Genomic DNA, 19,709 nt, shown 5'->3' on the forward strand with positions numbered 1-19,709 from the left:
ATTGTTAATCTTAGTTCAGTTGAGATCTTGGAAGACAACAAGAAATGGGGTAATGCTCTTATCTTTTATGTTGTTGGCTTTTCTCCAACTATTTCTTCTGTTCATAAGTTCATTGCTGATAATTGGAGCAATATAGTTAAGCCACACATATTCTGGCATGATGAGGGCTATTTCATAATCAATTTAAAATCTGATAAAGATAAAAAGGCCATATTATGTTCTGGTCCCCACATGTTCTTTGGCAAACCTGCCATTGTGAAATCATGGTCTGATAAGTTAAACTTGCATGCTGAAATTCTGAGAATTATACCTTTATGGGTCAAATTGCCTAACCTACCTTTAAACTGTTGGGGTGCTGACACTTTAAGTAGAATTGGTAGCCTAATTGGTGTCCCAATTTGTGCTGATGAGTGCACATCTAAGTAGCTAAGGGTTTCTTTTGCTAGACTTCTTATAGAGGTTGATATGACCAAGCCTTTGCCTACTTCTGTTTGGGTTGAAAGCCCCACTGGTGAGTCGATTGAGATCAAGGTGGTATTTGAGTGGACCCCCACCATTCTGTAAGAAATATAACAAAGTTGGCCATGATTGTGCCTTACCTCAGAAGCCTATTATGAAGCAAAAACATACTAGTGATAACAAAAATACTCAAGCTTAGGTCAAGAAAGTCTGGGTTCCTAAGAAGACCACCCATGTCCCTGGTAGGAAATCAAAGAAAAAAACCAACAGACTGATTAGCTTTCCTATTTCTAGCTCAAACACTTACCAGCCTTTAACTGATGATACTGATGATGTTGTTGATATTATTGATGAGATTGTTAATCCTAACGGGGGTGATGGTAATCCCCCTCTAGGAGTATGATTGTTCTTTCATGGAATGTTAGGGGTCTCAATGACCCTGGGAAAGTAGCTGTAGTCAAAAAGCTACTTTCTAATCAAAGGTGATGTGATTTGTATTTTGGAGACAAAAGTTAAAAAGCAAAATTGTTCTAATATTCAGAAGAAGATTGGTTATGCTTGGTCTTGGGTTGATAACTATAGCTGTTCTTTGAAAGGTAGGATTTTGGTGAGGTGGAAGGCTGACCTTATCAACCTCACTGTTCAATGCACTCAAGAGCAATTTATTCATTGCCAGCTTGCTTCAAAGGACCTTCACAACCAATTTCTTGTTACTTTTGTTTATGGTTTACATACTGTGCAAGACATTGCAGTTATGGTCTGGTCTAAAGCAATTGTCTGGTATTTCTGGTCCTTGGTTGTGTGCTGGTGATTTCAACTCTATTTTATCTACTAAAGATAGGATAAATGGAACTACTGTTACTGCATATGAGACTAGGGATTTCCAGGAATTCCTTGATGATCTTGGTCTTGTTGAAATAAAAAGTAAGGGTTCTTATTTCTCTTGGTGAAATAAAGCTCACAATGGCCCAATAATTTATTCTAAGATTAATAAGGGAATTGTGAATCCAGATTGGATTGATCAGTATTGCCATGTTGAAGCTATATACTTGGCTCCATCTCTATCTGATCATAACCTTGTTCTTTTTGAAGTTTTCCACTCTCTGCCTAGTAAAGGGAGGCCTTTCAGATTTCTCAACTGCCTAGCTGAGCATGAAAACTTCCTTGATACTGTTGCTGATGCTTGGCAATGTTCTGTTTCTGGCACTGCTATGTTAGAGTTTGGTCTAAACTGAAATTGGTGAAACAACTCTTAAGAATCTGAATACTCAGAAGTTTGGAGACATTGCTGCAAAGATAGAAATTGCTCAAAATACCCTCCTTGATGTTCAAAACCAGATTAATTCTGATCTTAATAATAGTGATCTCTATGCTCAAGAAATGGAGATTATTACAAATATAAAGTATTGGATCAGTGTCCAAGAGAGCATCTATAAGCAGAAATCTAGAGTAGACTGGCTCAAATTTGGAGATAGCAATAATAAGTACTTCTTTTCTGTCATAAAGCACAGGCAAGGAAGGAACATAATTTATTTTGGGGGTTTTTGTCCCTTGGGAGAGTTACAACACTGAGACTGGATTCAACAAAGGACGCCTGTACCTGCAAACCAAACGGACCGCCGGATGGTCGGGGGTCCGCCTCCGAAGATTAAGTTAGTAAGCGTTCGGTAATAAAACGTGCGGAAATAAAGTTATCTGCTCGGATTCCAAGCTCAGGTAAGGTGTGATAAGTGACGTGTTGTCTCGTATTGCGTGTGTATTCTCCTCTGTCATAAATGTAAGAATGTCCCTATTTATAGGGTCCTTTTGAAAAGTGTGCCCCTCCTAGGATCTGGTGACCTAGGAATTAGGTCACGCCGTTTTGCGGCTCCTCGGGATTTTTGCCTTTGAAGGCCGCCATCCCAGGGGCAATGCCTGAGTGACACGTGTCACTGAGCCCAAAAGGTTTTTGGGCACCTTTTGGGTGACACGTATCACCATCTGGATGGTCCATGCTAGATCATCAGTCTGCGTAGGATGGAGGAGTGTCCGCCCTCCACGTGTCATCATTCCATAGGTCCAAATGACACCTCTTTGGAGAACACGTGGCGCTTTCTGATTGGGCCACCTGGCCGGGTATAAAATACCCAAATCATTTGCCCCTCACAGGGGTCACGTGCATTGCACATGACACCTGTGACAGGTGTCAGTATCTGAATGGTCAGATTTAAAAAGTTACTGTTGGAGGGAAATTTTTTTTTAGGGTTTTACCCCCTATAAATAGTGAAGTTTGACCACCCCCCCCCCCCCCCTTGGATTCACACCTTTGCAAATCTTTGGAGAATCTTGGACTTTTTGACTTAAAGAATCTCAAAATTCCCTAAGCGTTTTCACTTTTCAAGCATCCGACACTCGGCCAACTGTCCTACCGTTCTTCAGTCAACCAAGCGTCTTTCACCCTTCTCCTAAAGGTAACGCCTGTTTTTTTTTTTTTTTTTTTTTTTTTTTTTTTTTTTTTTACTCTTCATTTTTTCTTTGTTTTCGAAAAAATGGTTACCCAATCGCATGCGGCACGGCATATGATAGTTATCAACCGGTCACCGGGGACGGCTGAATCTAGAACTAGTAGTGTCGAATGCTTGGCCAAGGACCCTGCTTTGCGAACTTCTCCGAATCCGACCGTTTCCGTGTCTGTGCAGGACACTATGGCCAGAACCAAAAGAACAGCAAGACAAAGTAGCTCCGATGGAATTTTCTACCATTCGGATGGGTCGACTGTTTATTCAAACAGCTCAATAAGGGTGCCTCGAAGTGAGCTGTCGGAACATCCTAACAGCCCTTCTTATCTTCCTCCAACCCCCACCTATTACCATTCGCCCACATCTAGTGGAACTCCCACTGATGGAATCCTTGAGGAGGCGGATGAACAATATCACCCCGGGCCTTCTGGACAGGCGCCAGAAGAGAGTCTAGGGGAGGACCCCGCTGGCACCAGTCGGCGGTCCCCTAGCTCTGATGAGAGGTCTGATGACGAGTCGGCCTCGTCATCTTCTTCAGAGAACGCCTCCATAACTTCAGAGGAGGCAAGAACGAAAATAGATTCTGCCAGGGAGTCCCTGGCGGTGGATAAGGGGGAAAGCTGGGTCGAGCCGAGGGCTTCCAAGCGCTTGGAGAGAGCCCCCTACTATCATCATGTTCCGCCCAGCAGGCGGAGCTCAATGGCATCCGGCCTTGCCAATTTTAGGTGCAAGGTCATTTTAGGCTATGGCTATACTTTGCCAGTCCCTAACGAGGGCGACACCATTACCTGGCCGAGCCTGGCCAGCTATCAGGACAGAGCATTCGGCTGCTATGAAGCAGCCTTCCAAGCTGGCCTCCGCTTCCCTCTTCATCCGGCCGTGGAGAGGATCTTGGATGGATACCAACTGGGTATCTGGCAACTTGTACCCAACTCCTGGATTAATATTCTGGGGTATGTTTTCGCCTGTGAGATGCTGCAGGTGGAGGCGAGCTTTGAAGCGTTTGCCCACATGCACTATCTATGTAGGGCGCCTGCTAGGGGCGGTGAGGGCTGGTACACCTTGACCACTTGGAAGGGGTACATGATGGCTGTTGGCAAAGAGAACAAGTGGAAAGACTGGAGGACTAAGTTTTACATAGTCAAGTCTTCCGACAGCCGCCTGAACCAAAAGTATAACAGGTGGAATAAGAATCCACCTCTCCTAGCAGGCATGAGTGTATCATGGACTAGGGGTTGTTTACCGTGTCCGTGTAGACGAATGATGAGAGGGACAAGGAGGTCACCCCCCAATGCTATCTCCCTTTGTACAAATGGTTTGAAGAGGGAACGTTCTTAGCCGCATGTGGGCTAAGCTCTGAAATGCTGAGAGGTAGTCGGTCGTCTGTTTTATATGCAATTTCATTTTGCTTTTCAATACTTGTTTGATGGTGTTAACACTTGTTCATTTTTGCAGACAAGGCAATGGAGAAGCACTCGGGCACAAGGAAGCCGGTTGTATCTGCTGCTCGATACAGATCGAATGTCCTAAACAGGGCAGAGGCAACCACCCACACCAAAGTGGATGAGTAGAAAACTGGCGGCACCCCCAAGGTGGGAAATTGTTATACTTATCATTTCTGACCAATGTTAAATTTGTCCGAATGATTTCTAACTTGTTTTATCTTGTGTTGATGTAGGGTGCCCCTACCAAATCTCCCTCAAAACCATCCGACCCTAAGATCCAAAAGACAAGGGCGGGTGATGTGAGCGCATCCGGCAAGGGCGGCCGGAAGCACATTGCTCACAAGCCCAAGAAAGGCCCAGACGCCTCTTCTCTCGAAGCTGATAGGGAGATCAGCAAACCAGATGTTCAGAGGACATCGAAGGGTGGCTTCAAGCAACCCACCACTGCTGCCGGCTCAGCAGGAGAGAGGAGGAGTCCGGGGAAAGAGGAGGAACCAAAGGACGACGGTAAAACCCATTCGCTTTTCTTGTTCTTCCATTTAGATATACTTGTGTTATTTTTCTAACTTTCTTTCCTTCTCAGTCCCTGTGCAGAGGCCGACTGTAATCCAGATGGCCAAGTCCATGCTGAGGGCGGTTGATCCTGACGACAAGGCGTCTGTCAGAGGAGTCGGCACTCTGGACTTGGATGGCATCTTAGGAAACCTCTGCGAGGTATGAGTCTTAACTTAAGCAATTCAATTCTTTTTTTTTTTTTTGCTCAAGTCTTTATCCGCCTGGTTTTAACCATTCAGCTCTTTTTGCAGGCCATGCTGCGCGTCCAAGGGCTCAGGCAACCTCTCAAGGAGAAGTCCACAAAGGTAACAACCGCTAAAGCTCGGGCCGAGTCCGCCTTGGATCGAGCTCAATTTGATATTGCTCAAAATGAGTTTCTGACGCTTGATATGATGTATTCGCAGGCGGAAGCCAATATGAAGGTGAAGAAGGACCTGGACTCGGCCCGCATGCGCATCACTTCCCTTAAGAAAGAAATCACAAATCTTAAGGAGAAGCTCGAGCCTCTTCAGGATGCCAAGGAAGAGGCCGAGAGAGCCAAGCAGAAGGTGGGCCGCCTGGAGCAGCGCCTCACCAACCAGGAGCATCAGCTGAAGACCAAGTTTGAGTCCGTGGCTGAACAAGAGAGAGAGGCTCTTGTTAAGCAAATGATGAGCGACTATGACGCCATCATGCGGGACACTTGGGCGGCTGTGCAGCCGGACTCGGACTATCAGACTTGGAAATCCAAGTTTGATGAAGCCAGCAAAGCATTCGACGCTCGCCTTCTTGAAGAGGCTGAGAATGCAGCTAAGGATGCTGCTGAGGCTGAGGAAAGCTCTGGGTCCGACTCTTCTGGGGAGTCGTCCTCTGGTGGAGAGGAGGAAGATCAGGTGGAGGGACGAGAGGAAAATGATGAAGAGCAGCCGAAGGATAACAGGCCGGCTGCCAATGAAGAGGCTCTCCCCTGATCACTTAAGCTTTTTATCGTTTCTGCGGCTGAATGGCCATGTACTTGCCTTTCCGGCCTGCGTGCCGAGTATTGATGTATATTTACCGACCGTGGGGTCAGGTACTTTGACAATTTCTCTGGCTATGCCAGAAACAATCTCAACCAATCGTCTGTTGGCGATTGGTCTTTTTAATTTAAATCATTCGGCCATTTGGCTGAGTTTATTCATATTGTTGTCCTTTGCATTTTTTAATTTTTCATTGCATGTTTTTGGCTAAGTATTATAACCTGTATACCATGCGAATGTTCTTGCCCCTGGACGGATGTCGTGTGGTTTCGGTTTATTGGATTGATTGACTTAGAAATTATTGATACTTAGAAGCGTATTAATGGTTTATAAGTCAATCAATCACTATGGTGATTGCCCCAAACCACTCGGCAGACGTCCATCCAGAATTGGCAACTTAAGGTTTCATTCGGCCATTGGCTCAAACAAAACTCAAATTTCCAACTTAGCAAATTTTGCTAGGAAAACTTCCGCTTGTTTTGCCCCGTGAGCTAAAAACAGGCGCATCCGGCCATAGGCCTCTTTGAGATAAGATAAGTTTATAACTTAGCAAATGTTCTTTAAAAAGAATTGTCCGCCTGTCTTGCCCCAAAAGCAAAGAACAGGCGTCATCCGGTCAAAAGCCTCATTAGGTGCTTAAGTAGTTAACTTAACTCGTATATTAATAAGAATGTTCCGCCTGCTTTGCCCCTTGGCAAAAACAGGCGCATCCGGCTTAATGCCTTATTAGCCTCTACTTATGAAACAGTGGCCATTTTCGAGCTGTGCAAGAACAGTTAGAAATTTCAGGCCTGTTAAGTTTCACTTTCGATTAAAACAAATGACTGCGAATACTGCCTTAGCATTCGGTAGGGCCGCTTGTTATATTTGTAGAGCAATGTGCCACCCAAATGGGAGATGCTTCTCCTCGACGAATTCGCCTGAATGGACGTCGCCGGTTATCTGACTCATGTTGGAGCAGACGGTCATACTCATGTTGGAGCAGACTGTGACCATTCGGTCTCTTTTTGTTTTTTAATATCCGGCCATCGGCCTCATCATTATTTTATCTGGCCTTAGGCCTCTTAAATGGTTGAGTAAATATTTGGTAAGTGTCGATATTAACTTAATGAATTTCGTAGGAGCGACCGCTCTAAAGCAATCGGCTCTTTCAGAAGAATAGGGGCGTCTGTTGTTGGGACAGACGCTTTCCAAACGCATTGGCCGTTTGTATTTTGTACAGGCAACACTAAGAAACTTAAATAAAAAGACAAGTTGGGAAATGAAGGCATATTCTCATTAACAAAACTTGAGATAACAAAATTGAGGTTTTTACATTCGTACTTAGAAGTAGTACTTTTTCAAGTTGTCTACATTCCAAGTTCTAGGCAGCTGCCTGCCGTCTGGGTCTTCCAGGCGGTAGGTGCCGTCTCTTACTTCCTCATAGATTCGGTAGGGGCCTTCCCAATTTGGGGATAGATTTCCCTGCTCATTCGCCCTACCGACTGCCTCCATTTTTCGTAACACAAAGTCCCCCACTTTGAGAGGACGCTTGTGTACTCTCTTGTTGTAAGCTCGCGTCATTCTCAGACGGTAGATCTCATGGCGTAAGGCAGCATTGCCCCTACGCTCTGGAAGTGAGTCCAATGCCAGCTGCATGGCCTCCCAGTTAGCTTCCTCGTCATATAACATGACTCGAAGAGTCGGCTCATAGTGTTCAATGGGCAGGACAACTTCTGCACCATACACCATGAGAAATGGGGTTTCTCCAGTTGCCCCTTTAGCAGTCGTTCTGATGGACCAGAGGACGTGTGGTAATTCATCCGCCCAGAGACCACCAGCCCGTTTAATTTTCTTTTTAATCCCGTCTGAGATTAACTTGTTGAAGGCTTCGACCTGGCCGTTTGCTTGAGGCCGGCCGACTGATGCAAAGAAGCTTGAGACCCCCTAGTCTCCCAGCCAAGTCTTGAGTTGAGGCGTCTCAAATTGAGGACCATTGTCAAAAACCATAGACATGGGCACCCCGAAACGAGTGATTATGCTCCTCCAGATGAAGGAAATGACGTCTTTAGTCTTGATGTTTTTGACTGCCTCCGCCTCTACAGACTTGGTAAAGTAATCCACAGCTACCAGTATATAGCGCTTGCCGCCTGGTGCAGTTGTATATGGCCCCAGAATGTCCATGCCCCATTTGGCAAAAGGTATTGGGCTGTGGATGGCCGTCAGGTCTGTAGCCGGACGATGGATGAGCTTGCCAAATTTTTGGCACTTGTCACATTTTTTTACCATATCCATTGCATCCGACTCCAGAGTTGGCCAGAAGTAAAGCCGCCTGGCCTTGGGAGCGAGGGATCTGCCGCCTATATGGGAGGCGCAGAATCCTGAATGCAACTCTTCGAGGACTTCCTTACCCTTCTAAGGGGTAACACACTTCAACAGGGGTTTAAAAAAACCAGCCCTGAAGAGTTCTCCTTGTCGCAACTCGAAGTTAGCCGCTCGTTTTTTCAGAACAGCCGCCTCCTGTGGTGAGTCAGGGAGCGTGCCGTCTACAAGATAGGCCCGGATGCTGTCCATCCAGGTTGAGCTTTGGTCAAGAATTCCAATGGGGTCTTCCTCAGATATACTTCTTCTTTCCATGACCTCCCAGAAAACTGACCGAGGCGTTTCACAGGAGGCGGATGATGCCAGCTTGGACAGAGCATCCGCTTGATTGTTTGAAGACCTGGGCACTTGAGTTAGATGGAATTCTTAAAGTGTCCCAACTTCACTCTTGACCGCCTGCAAATATTTTATCATGGCCGGATGAGTGGCCTCGTACGTTCCATTAACCTGGAGTACGACCAGTTGAGAATCAGAGCAGGCGGCTATCTTCTTTGCCCCTGCCGCCTTGCAGTACCGAATGCCGGCTAGCAGGGCCTCATACTCGGCCTCATTGTTAGAGACCTGGAACTTGAACCGTAGTGCGTATTCGTACTTATCTCCTTCAGGAGACTGACAGATAATCCCTGCACCACAGCCGTTCACAGTGGAGCTCCCATCCACATACACTTTCCAAACCTGGTCTGTATTGTCCGGAACAACCGGCCTTGTCATTTCGACAATAAAGTCAGCTAATGCTTGTCCCTTTATTGCCTTCCTTGATTCATAAGTGATTTCTAATCCTTGCATTTCAATCGCCCATTTGAGCATTCGTCCAGAAGACTCCAAGGTTGTGAGTGGCCGTTTGATCGGTTGGTCAGTATAGACCTCTACCGCATGCGCCAAGAAGTAAGGTTTAAGCTTCTTGATGGCCATGTAAAGGGCAAGGCCGAATTTCTCAACCATGGGGTACCGAAGCTCCGCATTTCTCAAAACATGGCTTATGAAATACACCGGGAGCTGGATGCCGTCTCTTTCAGCTAAGAGGACAGCACTGAGGGCATGATCAGAGATGGCTAAGTACATGAAGAGCTTCTCTTTAGGCAAAGGGCTGACAAGCCTCGGCAAAGAGTGCAGATGAGTTTTTAGCCTTTGAAAGGCCGCCTCTGCATCATCCCCCCATTCAAAGTTTGTCTTCTTTTTGATTGCCTGGAAAAAGTAGAGACACTTGTCGCCTGAACGGCTGAGGAATCTCCCCAGGGCCGCCAGACAACCTGTTAGTTTTTGCACTTCCTTCACAGTACGGGGAGACTGCATGTCGATTACCGCCTGTATTTTCTCAAGGTTGGCCTCTATTCCCCTTTGGTAAATCAAAAATCCGAGAAACTTCCCAGACTCAACGCCAAAGACACACTTTTTTGGGTTTAGCATGACCTTGTGCCGCCTGAGTGTGGCGAATGTTTCTCGGTGATCAGCAAGATGATCCACCTGTTGTTTGGATTTGACTATCATGTCATCAATGTACGCCTCTACATTCCTTCCGATTTGATTAATGAAGACCGTATTAATCATTCGTTGGAAAGTAGCAGGCGAATTCTTCAAACCAAACGGCATCACCGTGTAACAGAACAACCCCTGATCAGTGACGAATGCCGTCTTTTCTTGATCTTTTTTCCACAGGGGGATCTGATGGAAACCTGAATAGGCGTCCATAAAACTCATCAGGGCATGTCCGGCTGTTGAGTCGACCAGACTGTCGATCTTAGGCAATGGATAGCTATCCTTTGGACATGCCTTGTTGAGGTCTGTGTAGTCAACACACATCCGCTAAGTTCCATTCGGCTTTTTTACTAACACAACGTTAGCTACCCACTCAGGGAAATTGCACGGCCGAATGAACTTGGTATCTAACAGCTTTTTTACTTTGGCAGCTGCCGCCTGACTTTTTTCTTCGCCGTGGTTTCTTTTCTTTTGCCGAATGGGCTTCTCTTTAGGATCCACGGCGAGTTTGTGGACAGCAAGATCCGGGCTGATGCTTGGCATCTCCTCCACTTCAAAGGCAAAGATGTCTTTGAATTCCCTCAGCAGCTGGTGAAGGCTTTCACCCAGCTTTGCAAAGGCAATCGTCCCCACCTTAACTGTCCGCTCTGGACGGTTGTCGTCCAGAGGGATATCAATGTGTTCACCAGCAGGCTGGGGACGGAGATCATCCGACCGTTCCCCGGTCAGTGATTGCTATTGTTTTTCTTTTTTGACCACCACCAGCTGATCAGTCTTTCTTTTCTTTCTGGCTGGTGGGGCCGACTGTTCTTCCTCGACATCGTCGAGGTCGATTGTTTGCTTCCTCCGACCGGATGCTACGACCGCGAGCTTGACGTCCAAGAGGTAACACTCTCGAGCCGTCTTTTGTTCCCCATTAAGGGAGCCGAATGTTCCATCATCCTTCTCATACTTGAGTATCATGAGAGCGGGGATGATGACGGACTTACACTCATTAAGAGTGGAACGGCCAAAGATAAGGTTGTAAGCCGTGAGCTCTTCAACCACTAGGAAACGGATGGTCATGTGCCGACCGTCTCCCCTGCTTCCCAGGCGGATAAGTAGGTCAATTCGTCCAATTGGATGCATAAGTCCTCCCCCAAACCCAACAAGGGTGTGGGTGACCTCCATCATGCTATCCGGTTTGTACTTGAGATTGGATAAGCATTTGAGGCTGATGAGGTTAGAGGAGCTTCCTGTATCGATCAGAATTTGGCCAACCAACTTGTTGGCGACCTTGCACTCAATGACAACAGGGTCATCATGCGGCCGACGGACTTTGCCTCTGTCCTGCTCGGTGATGACAACTTTAGGGAAGGTGGATGCGTCTGCTGCATCCCATTCCTCAACAGAGTTGATCATCTTTCTCAGATGGTCCTTGGTGCCCCGAATGGTCGGGCCACCACCGGCAAATCCGCCTGCTATGGTGTATACCGGATCTTCATCAGTTTCGGCACTCACAGCAGGCTGGGGAGTCTTTTTCTTGGACTGCCCCGGATTTGCCTTTGAAGTCACTTTGGACTTCACATAGGACTTCAGTTGTCCTTTGTCGGCCAAACGGTCGAGCTCCCGCTTGAGACTGAAGCAGTCGTTCGTGTCATGGCCAACATCCTCATGGAAATGGCAATGCTTGTTTTTATTCCGATTTTCAGCGGAACCTTTCATAGGAGTCGGCTTTTCAAGAGTCAGCCGATCCTTAATTTCCAAGAGGATGGAGCAGCAGTCCTTGTGGAATTCGTACCTTGGGACGTACGGTTTCCACTCCTTTTTCTTCTTCTGGGCCGGTTGATCAGAGTTATCAATGGCCCAGACTTGCTTTTTCTTTTTGCTCTCTTCTGACTTGGCAGGGATGTTCATAGAGAAGTTTGAAGCAAACAAGAACGCAAGCGTCTTGAAGCTATTTATGCAGCCAGCCGGCAGATTGCCAAACCACTGCTGGGCTATGCCTTTTAGGGTGGCTGGAAAGCAACGACACCATGCGGCATCATCCAACCCCTGTAAATAGATGAGGTGGGTGTATGCTAGCAGGTGGTCTTCTGGGTTGGAGGTCCCGTCATAGGCTCCAACCAGAACGTTTTTAACTTTAGCCGGCTGTACAGCTTCAGTTATTTCCCTGGAGAAAGCAGAGGGTTGATCTCCGAGGTGTTGCAGCCTAAGCTGCAGTCCATCGGCTGATAGCCGTATGCCGCCTGTCCTCCATAGACGGCAGGTTGCATGTAAGGTAAAACTGGCGTCTGGTACAATGGTTGTGCCATGTACTGGGCCGACTGAATCATATGAGGACCAGACTGAACCCGTTGGCTGCTTGCTGGAGTCTCATGTACAGACTGGGAACACCACACAGAGGTATTCCGAAAGCTATCATGATAAGTCGACGTTGAAGCCGACTCTGATAGGTGGGTTCTCTTCTCCTCAATGTATTGCCGAGCGTCAAAGAACGTCTTCTTGCTACCATCCGGCTGTATGTGCCGGATGGGTTTTCTTGTGCTCGTTTCTGGGAAACGGAGCCGAGTAAGGTCAAATTGGGGCCGGGCCTTCTCTTTAGGGGCAGGATGAGGAGTTGGCTGACGGTCCCTGACCGACTTTTGTTTGCCAGCTTGGGATGGTTTCTTGGCCGACTGCTCCTTTCTAGGAGCAGGCGACTTCTTTGAGGCGAGTTGTTTGATTTCACCCCTAAGGTTGCTCAGGAGTGTCATTAGTTCATCCCTAGTGACGGGAGTTGATCCTGCTGCCTGGGAAGGATCAACCGGCCGCCCCGAGGGCTTATTTGGCTGACCAGCAGTTTTGCTTGGCCCTGCCTGGTCATGGTGACGCTCCCGCCTCTCCTTACTGCGGATGCGTTTAGAGATGAGGGATCCATTTGGATCCACATAGGTTTCGACGTCAGCGTCGTCACCTGAGTCATGATCCGTTTGGACCAATACGTCTTCTGGAGGCCGATCGGCCTCTGGGTTCGGTACAGGTACTTGTGAAGCCATTTCAGAGGTACTCTCCCCACAGACGGCGCCAAATGTTTTGGGGGTTTTTGTCCCTTGGGAGAGTTACAACACTGAGACTGGATTCAACAAAGGACGCCTGTACCTGCAAAGCAAACGGACCGCCGCATGGTCGGGGGTCCACCTCCGAAGATTAAGTTAGTAAGCGTTCGGTAATAAAACGTGCGGAAATAAAGTTATCTGCTCGGATTCCAAGCTCAGGTAAGGTGTGATAAGTGACGTATTGTCTCGTATTGAGTGTGTATTCTCCTCTGTCATAAATGTAAGAATGTCCCTATTTATAGGGTCCTTTTGAAAAGTGTGCCCCTCCTAGGATCTGGTGACCTAGGAATTAGGTCACGCCGTTTTGCGGCGCCTCGGGATTTGGGCCTTTGAAGGCCGCCATCCCAGGGGCAATGCCTGAGTGACACGTGTCACTGAGCCCAAAAGGTTTTTGGGCACCTTTTGGGTGACACGTGTCGCCATCTGGATGGTCCATGCTGGATCATCAGTCTGCGTAGGATGGAGGAGTGTCCGCCCTCCACGTGTCATCATTCCATAGGTCCAAATGGCACCTCTTTGGAGAACACGTGGCGCTTTTTGATTGGGCCACCTGGCCGGGTATAAAATACCCAAATCAGAATTGATACTCTCTTTGATGAGAATGATGTTCTTCTCAAAGTTCCCGCTGATATTAAAGTTGAGATTAATGGTTTCTATATGAAACTACTTGGTACCAAAGCCTTCTCTCTTCCTGGAATTAATCTTACTACAGTCAGAAGGGGATCTCAGCTCTCTAGAAATGCTCAGCAACTTCTCATTGCCCCTGTTACAACTGAAGAGATTGATAGAGCTTAAAAAGGTATTAATAGCTCCAAAGCCGTTGGGATTGATGGTTTCAACTCTTTTTTCTTCAAGAAGGCATGGGAAATTGTAAAGAATGATGTCTATGATGGTGTTTTGGAGTTCTTTAATAACAGTTCCATGCTGAAACAGTGGAGTTGCACTACCATAACCTTAGTTCCTAAGGTTTCTAGTCCTACTTATGCAAAGGATTTCAGACCCATTGCTTGTTGTTCTGTTCTCTATAAGTTGGTGTCTAAGATCCTCACCTCTAGACTTGTTGCTGTTCTTTCTGAGATTATTGATGGGGCTCAAGCTGGCTTTATTCCTGGCAAACATATAAGGGATACCATTTTGCTGGCTACTAAACTCATCAAATGATATGGGCATAAGTTCCTTTCTCCAAGATGTATGCTGAAAAATGATTTGAAAAAGGTTTATGATTCTGTAGAATGGTGATGTGAATTATTGATCCGAAAATCAACAAAACACAAGGGATATGTTTAAGTCTAATTCTATACAGGAAATCCACCAAGAATTAAACAAAAACTAAGATTAATCAATTAAGAATCCACCTAATTAATCAATCCAAACGAATGTTTTAACTAAAACAAGCAAAACAGCAATTGATCGCAATCAACCAAAACTCAAGTATGCAACTTAAGAAATAAATCTGAATATTAATCTATGTATATTTATTTGTGTGTTTACAGCCCTATTTATAAGACTTAGTTTACCTAGGAAGATTAGGACAAGTCCCTAATTCAATCCTAATTAAACTAGAATTCTAACTTGCTTGAAGAGCAAGCACCTTGGCGCACAAGCATACACCAAACTGATTTATTTTGCTAACTAACTGATTTTTAAAGCAACTAAATAAATAAATAAAAATTAAAGAATTAAATAAAGATTAAAGATCCTAATGCTTGAACCAAGAAAAACCCTTTCAAGTGAAAGGTAAAAACTTGTAAGCAAAATCTAAGTAAAGAAAATTCAAGAAAGTTCAAGAAAGTGAACTAGACTCCAAGAAAAGCCACTAAGCAAACCGTGGCTTTGCTTTGATATCCAAGAAAGTGTCCATGCAATGCTTGGCTTGAATCAATGTTTAGGGACAAGTTATCTTGATGCATGATAAGCAAATCTTCGAAGTTCTCCATGCTTAGACTTGCATCATCCTCCTCTTCTTCGAAAGAATTTGTCCTCAAATCTCGAAGTTCTTCATCAGGAATATACTTAGCCAAATCGCCAACATTGAATGTAGCACTAACTCCATATTCTCCCGGAAGTTCTAACTTATAAGCATTGTCATTGATCTTCTCAATAATCTTGAAAGGACCTTCACTTCTAGGCATCAACTTATTCTTGCGTTTTCCTGGAAATCTTTCCTTTCTCAAATGTAACCATACCAAGTCTCCAACATTGTAACCTTGTTGCTTTCTATGCTTGTTTGCTCTAGCTTTGTACATGTCATTTACTTTCTCTATTCTTGTTCGAACTTGAGCATGTAATTTCAGCATACTCTTCAACTTAGACTCGGCATCTTTGTGAATTAACTCACCCTTAGGCAATGGAACAAGATCAATTGGAAGTTTCGGATTGACTCCATAAACTACCTCAAAGGGACTATGTTTGGTAGCATATGTAGGTGATCTATTATAAGCAAACTCCGCATGAGCTAACTTGATGTCCCAATCCTTTTGTGTCTTACTCACTAACCCACGCAATAGCGCACCAAGAGTACGATTAGTAACCTCGGTTTGTCCATCAGTTTGTGGATGGTAAGATGTACTAAAGAGCAATTTAGTTCCCACAAGCTTCCATAGAGACTTCCAAAAGAAACTCATGAACTTTGTATCTCGATCACTCACAATAGTTTTTGGAATTCCATGCAATCTAACAATCTCTTTGAAGTATAATTCCGCCACTTTCATAGCATCATCCACTTTGTGACAAGGAACAAAATGAGCCATCTTAGAGAACCTATCCACAACAACCATAATAGAGTCTTTCCCCCGTTGTGTTCTCGGCAATCCCACAATAAAATCCATAGAAAACAACTTTGAACCATGTAGTTCATCAAGTAGATCATCTAATCTTGGAATAGGAAATCGGTATTTGATAGTGATGTTATTCACACTCCTACTATCAATACACATGCGCCAACTCCCATCTTTCTTTGGGACAAGTAAAGTAGGCACGGCACAAGGGCTCATACTTTCCCTCACGTATCCTCTAGTCATAAGCTCTTCAATTTGCCTTTGCATCTCCTTTGTTTCTTCCGGATTACTTCTATAGGCTGCCTTATTAGGTAAGGGTGCTCCCGGAATCAAGTCAATTTGATGCTCTATCCCACGAATAGGAGGTAGTCCCGGAGGTAATTCCTTAGGAAAGACATCCTTGAATTCTTCTAAAACAGATTCCAATTCATACGGCCTCTTTGCTTGTTTATCTTGATCAATTCGAATCTCATTAGAAACAAGTATATATACCACATTGTTGCTGCAAATCTCTTTTTCTAATTCCCTCTCACTAATCAAATAAGAATTCTTCGAATTAGAGGTAACATTAGAAGACTTGTTGCATATTAAAGGTTTTAAAGCAACCGGTCTCTCTTTTTCTCCTTTTCTCACAACATACACATTAGTCCTTCCATCAAACTTCAAAAATCTATCATATTGCCAAGGACGGCCTAATAGTATATGACAAGCATCCATAGGACAAACATCACACAAAACTTTATCATGAAATTTACCAATTGAAAAGGAGATTAAGGCTTGTTTAGTTACCTTAACATCACTCGAATTATTAAGCCAATGAAGCTTATAAGGGCTTGGATGTTCAGTAGTTGGCCACTTCAATTTGTCTACCAAAGTAGTAGATAACACATTAGTGCAACTCCCCGTGTCTATGATCATGTCACACAACCTATCTTCTACCTTGCACCTTGTAAGAAAGATTTTCTCCCTTTGATTGTTTTCCATAGGTACGGTTTTAGAGTGTAGCGCCCTTCTTAGAACCAAACTTTGACCATGAGTCTCGGGATTAATTTCGTCAATATGCCCCTCCTCTTCTTCAAAGTTTTCCTCTTCGTTCTTTTCTTCATAGTCACTACCCTGCTCACACTTAGCTTGTTCTTGTTCCCACTCTTGAGCAGTCATTACTCTTTTTGATGGACAATTAGTTGCAATGTGACCAACACTACCACACTTGAAGCACTTCCTATCTTCAACAAGCTTTTTAGGAGCTTCAAATTTTGATTTAGTCTCCTTGTAGTTCGAACTAGAACCACTTTTCTCCAAGCTGTTCTTCTCAAAAGGTTTAGCGAAACCCTTTACAAAGGACTTAGTGTACGTCCCTTTCTTCCCCTTTATCTGTTTTTCAACTTTCAAAGCTACCTTGCAAACATCCTCAAAGGACCAATATTGTTGCAATTCAACTTTTTCAGCAATATTATCATTCAACCCCGAAATAAATCTAGCAATCTTATGCTCAACAATCTCTTCTAAGCCACATAGCATGCATAACTTTTCAAATTCACCAATATAATTCTCAACAGTCATAGAATTTTGTTTAAAAAGTTGCATCTTAAGATAAACATCTTGAATATAATCACTAGGTACGAACCTTTTTTTCATGTGCTTCTTGAGTTGTTCCCAAGTTGAGATTCTTGCACGCCCCTCCTTATGCCTCTTCTTCTTTAGATTATCATACCAAAGACTAGCATAACCGGTCAGTTTCAATTCAGCCAATTTGCATCTTTTCCTTTCATCATACTCCTTGTAATCAAATAGTGTCTCGGCCCTTCTAATCCACTCAAGGTATTTTTCAGGTTCATTCATACTCCCATTGAATTCGGGAAGATCTAATCTAAGGTTCCTATCATCATCCTTTGGTCGATCTTTCCTCCTAGGCCTTGGTGATTCATCACTTGAGGAATAATTATTTCGTGGCCTCCTTGGGTTCCTCCTTGGTTGTTCTTCCTCACTTGAACCAGAATTAGGGTTAGAATTCCCTTTCCTTGAAGAATCTCCAGCAAGAGTATCAAGCCTTTTTAATATCTCATCCATCCTTGCTGCCAACTCGTCAATTCGCCTATCTCTTCTAAGGTTTTGAGCTTGTTCTAAGGTTAATCCCCTTGGAAATTGTGGAACCTCCTCGTCACTCATGATTCCTACACAAACCAAGTCAGTTTATGCAAAAATCTTGATTAAAAGATCGAATCTTGAAGGAAAACTAGGCAACACAAAAACCGGACTCCCATCCGCAAATCAGTGCACAAACACCAAAAGTTTGAGGCTGTGTAGAACGCGTTACTCAACTAAAAATTATGAAATTTTATATGGTGATATCTGGACGTTTTTAGAGTTCAATGCAAAAAGAATCACGTAAAAATTCCCAGCCAATTGTTCCCAGTTTAATTTTTGCCGAAGTTGCGCAAACCTGCTCTGATACCAAAGATGATGTGAATTATTGATCCGAAAATCAACAAAACACAAGGGATATGTTTAAGTCTAATTCTATACAGGAAATCCACCAAGAATTAAACAAAAACTAAGATTAATCAATTAAGAATCCACCTAATTAATCAATCCAAACGAATGTTTTAACTAAAACAAGCAAAACAGCAATTGATCGCAATCAACCAAAACTCAAGTATGCAACTTAAGAAATAAATCTGAATATTAATCTATGTATATTTATTTGTGTGTTTACAGCCCTATTTATAAGACTTAGTTTACCTAGGAAGATTAGGACAAGTCCCTAATTCAATCCTAATTAAACTAGAATTCTAACTTGCTTGAAGAGCAAGCACCTTGGCGCACAAGCATACACCAAACTGATTTATTTTGCTAACTAACTGATTTTTAAAGCAACTAAATAAATAAATAAAAATTAAAGAATTAAATAAAGATTAAAGATCCTAATGCTTGAACCAAGAAAAACCCTTTCAAGTGAAAGGTAAAAACTTGTAAGCAAAATCTAAGTAAAGAAAATTCAAGAAAGTTCAAGAAAGTGAACTAGACTCCAAGAAAAGCCACTAAGCAAACCGTGGCTTTGCTTTGATATCCAAGAAAGTGTCCATGCAATGCTTGGCTTGAATCAATGTTTAGGGACAAGTTATCTTGATGCATGATAAGCAAATCTTCGAAGTTCTCCATGCTTAGACTTGCATCAAATGGGGTTTCCTTGAGACTGTTATGTCTGAACTTGGTTTCCCTAGACAGTTTGTTAGATGGATTAGGGTTTGCCTCTCTTTTGTCTCTTTCTCTATTCTGCTCAATGGTATTCCTTGCAAACCTTTTGAGGCAAAGAAGGGGCTTAGTCAAGGGGATCCTATGTCTCCTTTCCTATTTGCAATTGGTAGGGAGTATTTATCTAGATGCCTTGCTGAGTTACACCTTGATCCTAATTTCAATTGCCATCCTAGATGTGAAAAAATGATGCTAACTCATCTAATGTTTGCTGATGATTTGTTATTGTTCTCTAGAGCTGATAAAGACTCTGCCATGCTGCTTTTTCAAGCTTTTACTAAGTTTTGTTCAGCTTATGGCCTCTCTGCAAACTTAGACAAAAGTGAGGTGTATTTTTGGGGGAATTCTGAGATAGAGCAAGAAACCTTAAGAAGTTTAATTGGGGCGGTCCCTGGTACTATTCCTTTCAAGTACTTAGGGGTGCCTTTATCTTCTAAGAAAGTCACTATTGCTCAATGTAAACCTTTAGTTGACAAGGACACTGCTAGAATTAATGGCTTTTCTGCTAGGCATATGTCTTATGCTGGTAGATTGCAGTTGGTTAAGAGTGTCCTTTTTGGCATCCAAACTTATTGGGCTCAAATTTTTGTCTTGCCTAAGAAGATCTTCAAAGAAATGGAAAACAGATTTAGAGTTTTTCTTTGGACTGGGAAGGCTAATCCCACAAAGAAATCATTAGTGGCTTGGTCTCAAGTCTGTCTTCCCAAAGTCAATGGTGGGTGGAACTTGATTTCTCTCCCTGAATGGAATTCTGCTACTATTTGCAGGTTGCTTTGGGACCTTTCCCATAAAGCTGATAATCTCTGGG

At 44.0% G+C, this 19,709-nt stretch overlaps 1 protein-coding gene across 1 annotated transcript; it reads left to right on the forward strand.

The window, feature by feature from the left end:
- The first annotated feature begins 465 nt into the window (after window positions 1–465).
- Window positions 466–14,030, forward strand: LOC145627864 (uncharacterized). The gene is made up of 6 exons (XM_081680208.1): window positions 466–534; window positions 770–856; window positions 1,203–1,383; window positions 1,471–1,655; window positions 1,732–1,970; window positions 13,787–14,030. Exons 1-6 carry the CDS (start codon window positions 466–468, stop codon window positions 14,028–14,030), a joined length of 1,005 nt encoding a protein of 334 aa, XP_081536334.1.
- Window positions 14,031–19,709: the final 5,679 nt, after the last annotated feature.

The sequence above is a fragment of the Chenopodium album genome, chromosome 4 (genome assembly GCF_948465745.1).
Source record: "Chenopodium album chromosome 4, dcCheAlbu1.1, whole genome shotgun sequence".
NCBI classification, from domain to species: domain Eukaryota; kingdom Viridiplantae; phylum Streptophyta; class Magnoliopsida; order Caryophyllales; family Amaranthaceae; genus Chenopodium; species Chenopodium album.

Bases quoted from the DNA above. Each gene is read 5' to 3' on its own strand.
- LOC145627864 (XM_081680208.1), top strand. From the start codon at position 466: ATGACCAAGCCTTTGCCTACTTCTGTTTGGGTTGAAAGCCCCACTGGT. The intron at 1,384-1,470 runs GTAAGGGTTCTT...TTGTGAATCCAG, and splicing joins TGGTCTTGTTGAAATAAAAA to ATTGGATTGATCAGTATTGC. The intron at 1,971-13,786 runs GCAAGGAAGGAA...CTTTAATAACAG, and splicing joins TTTTCTGTCATAAAGCACAG to TTCCATGCTGAAACAGTGGA.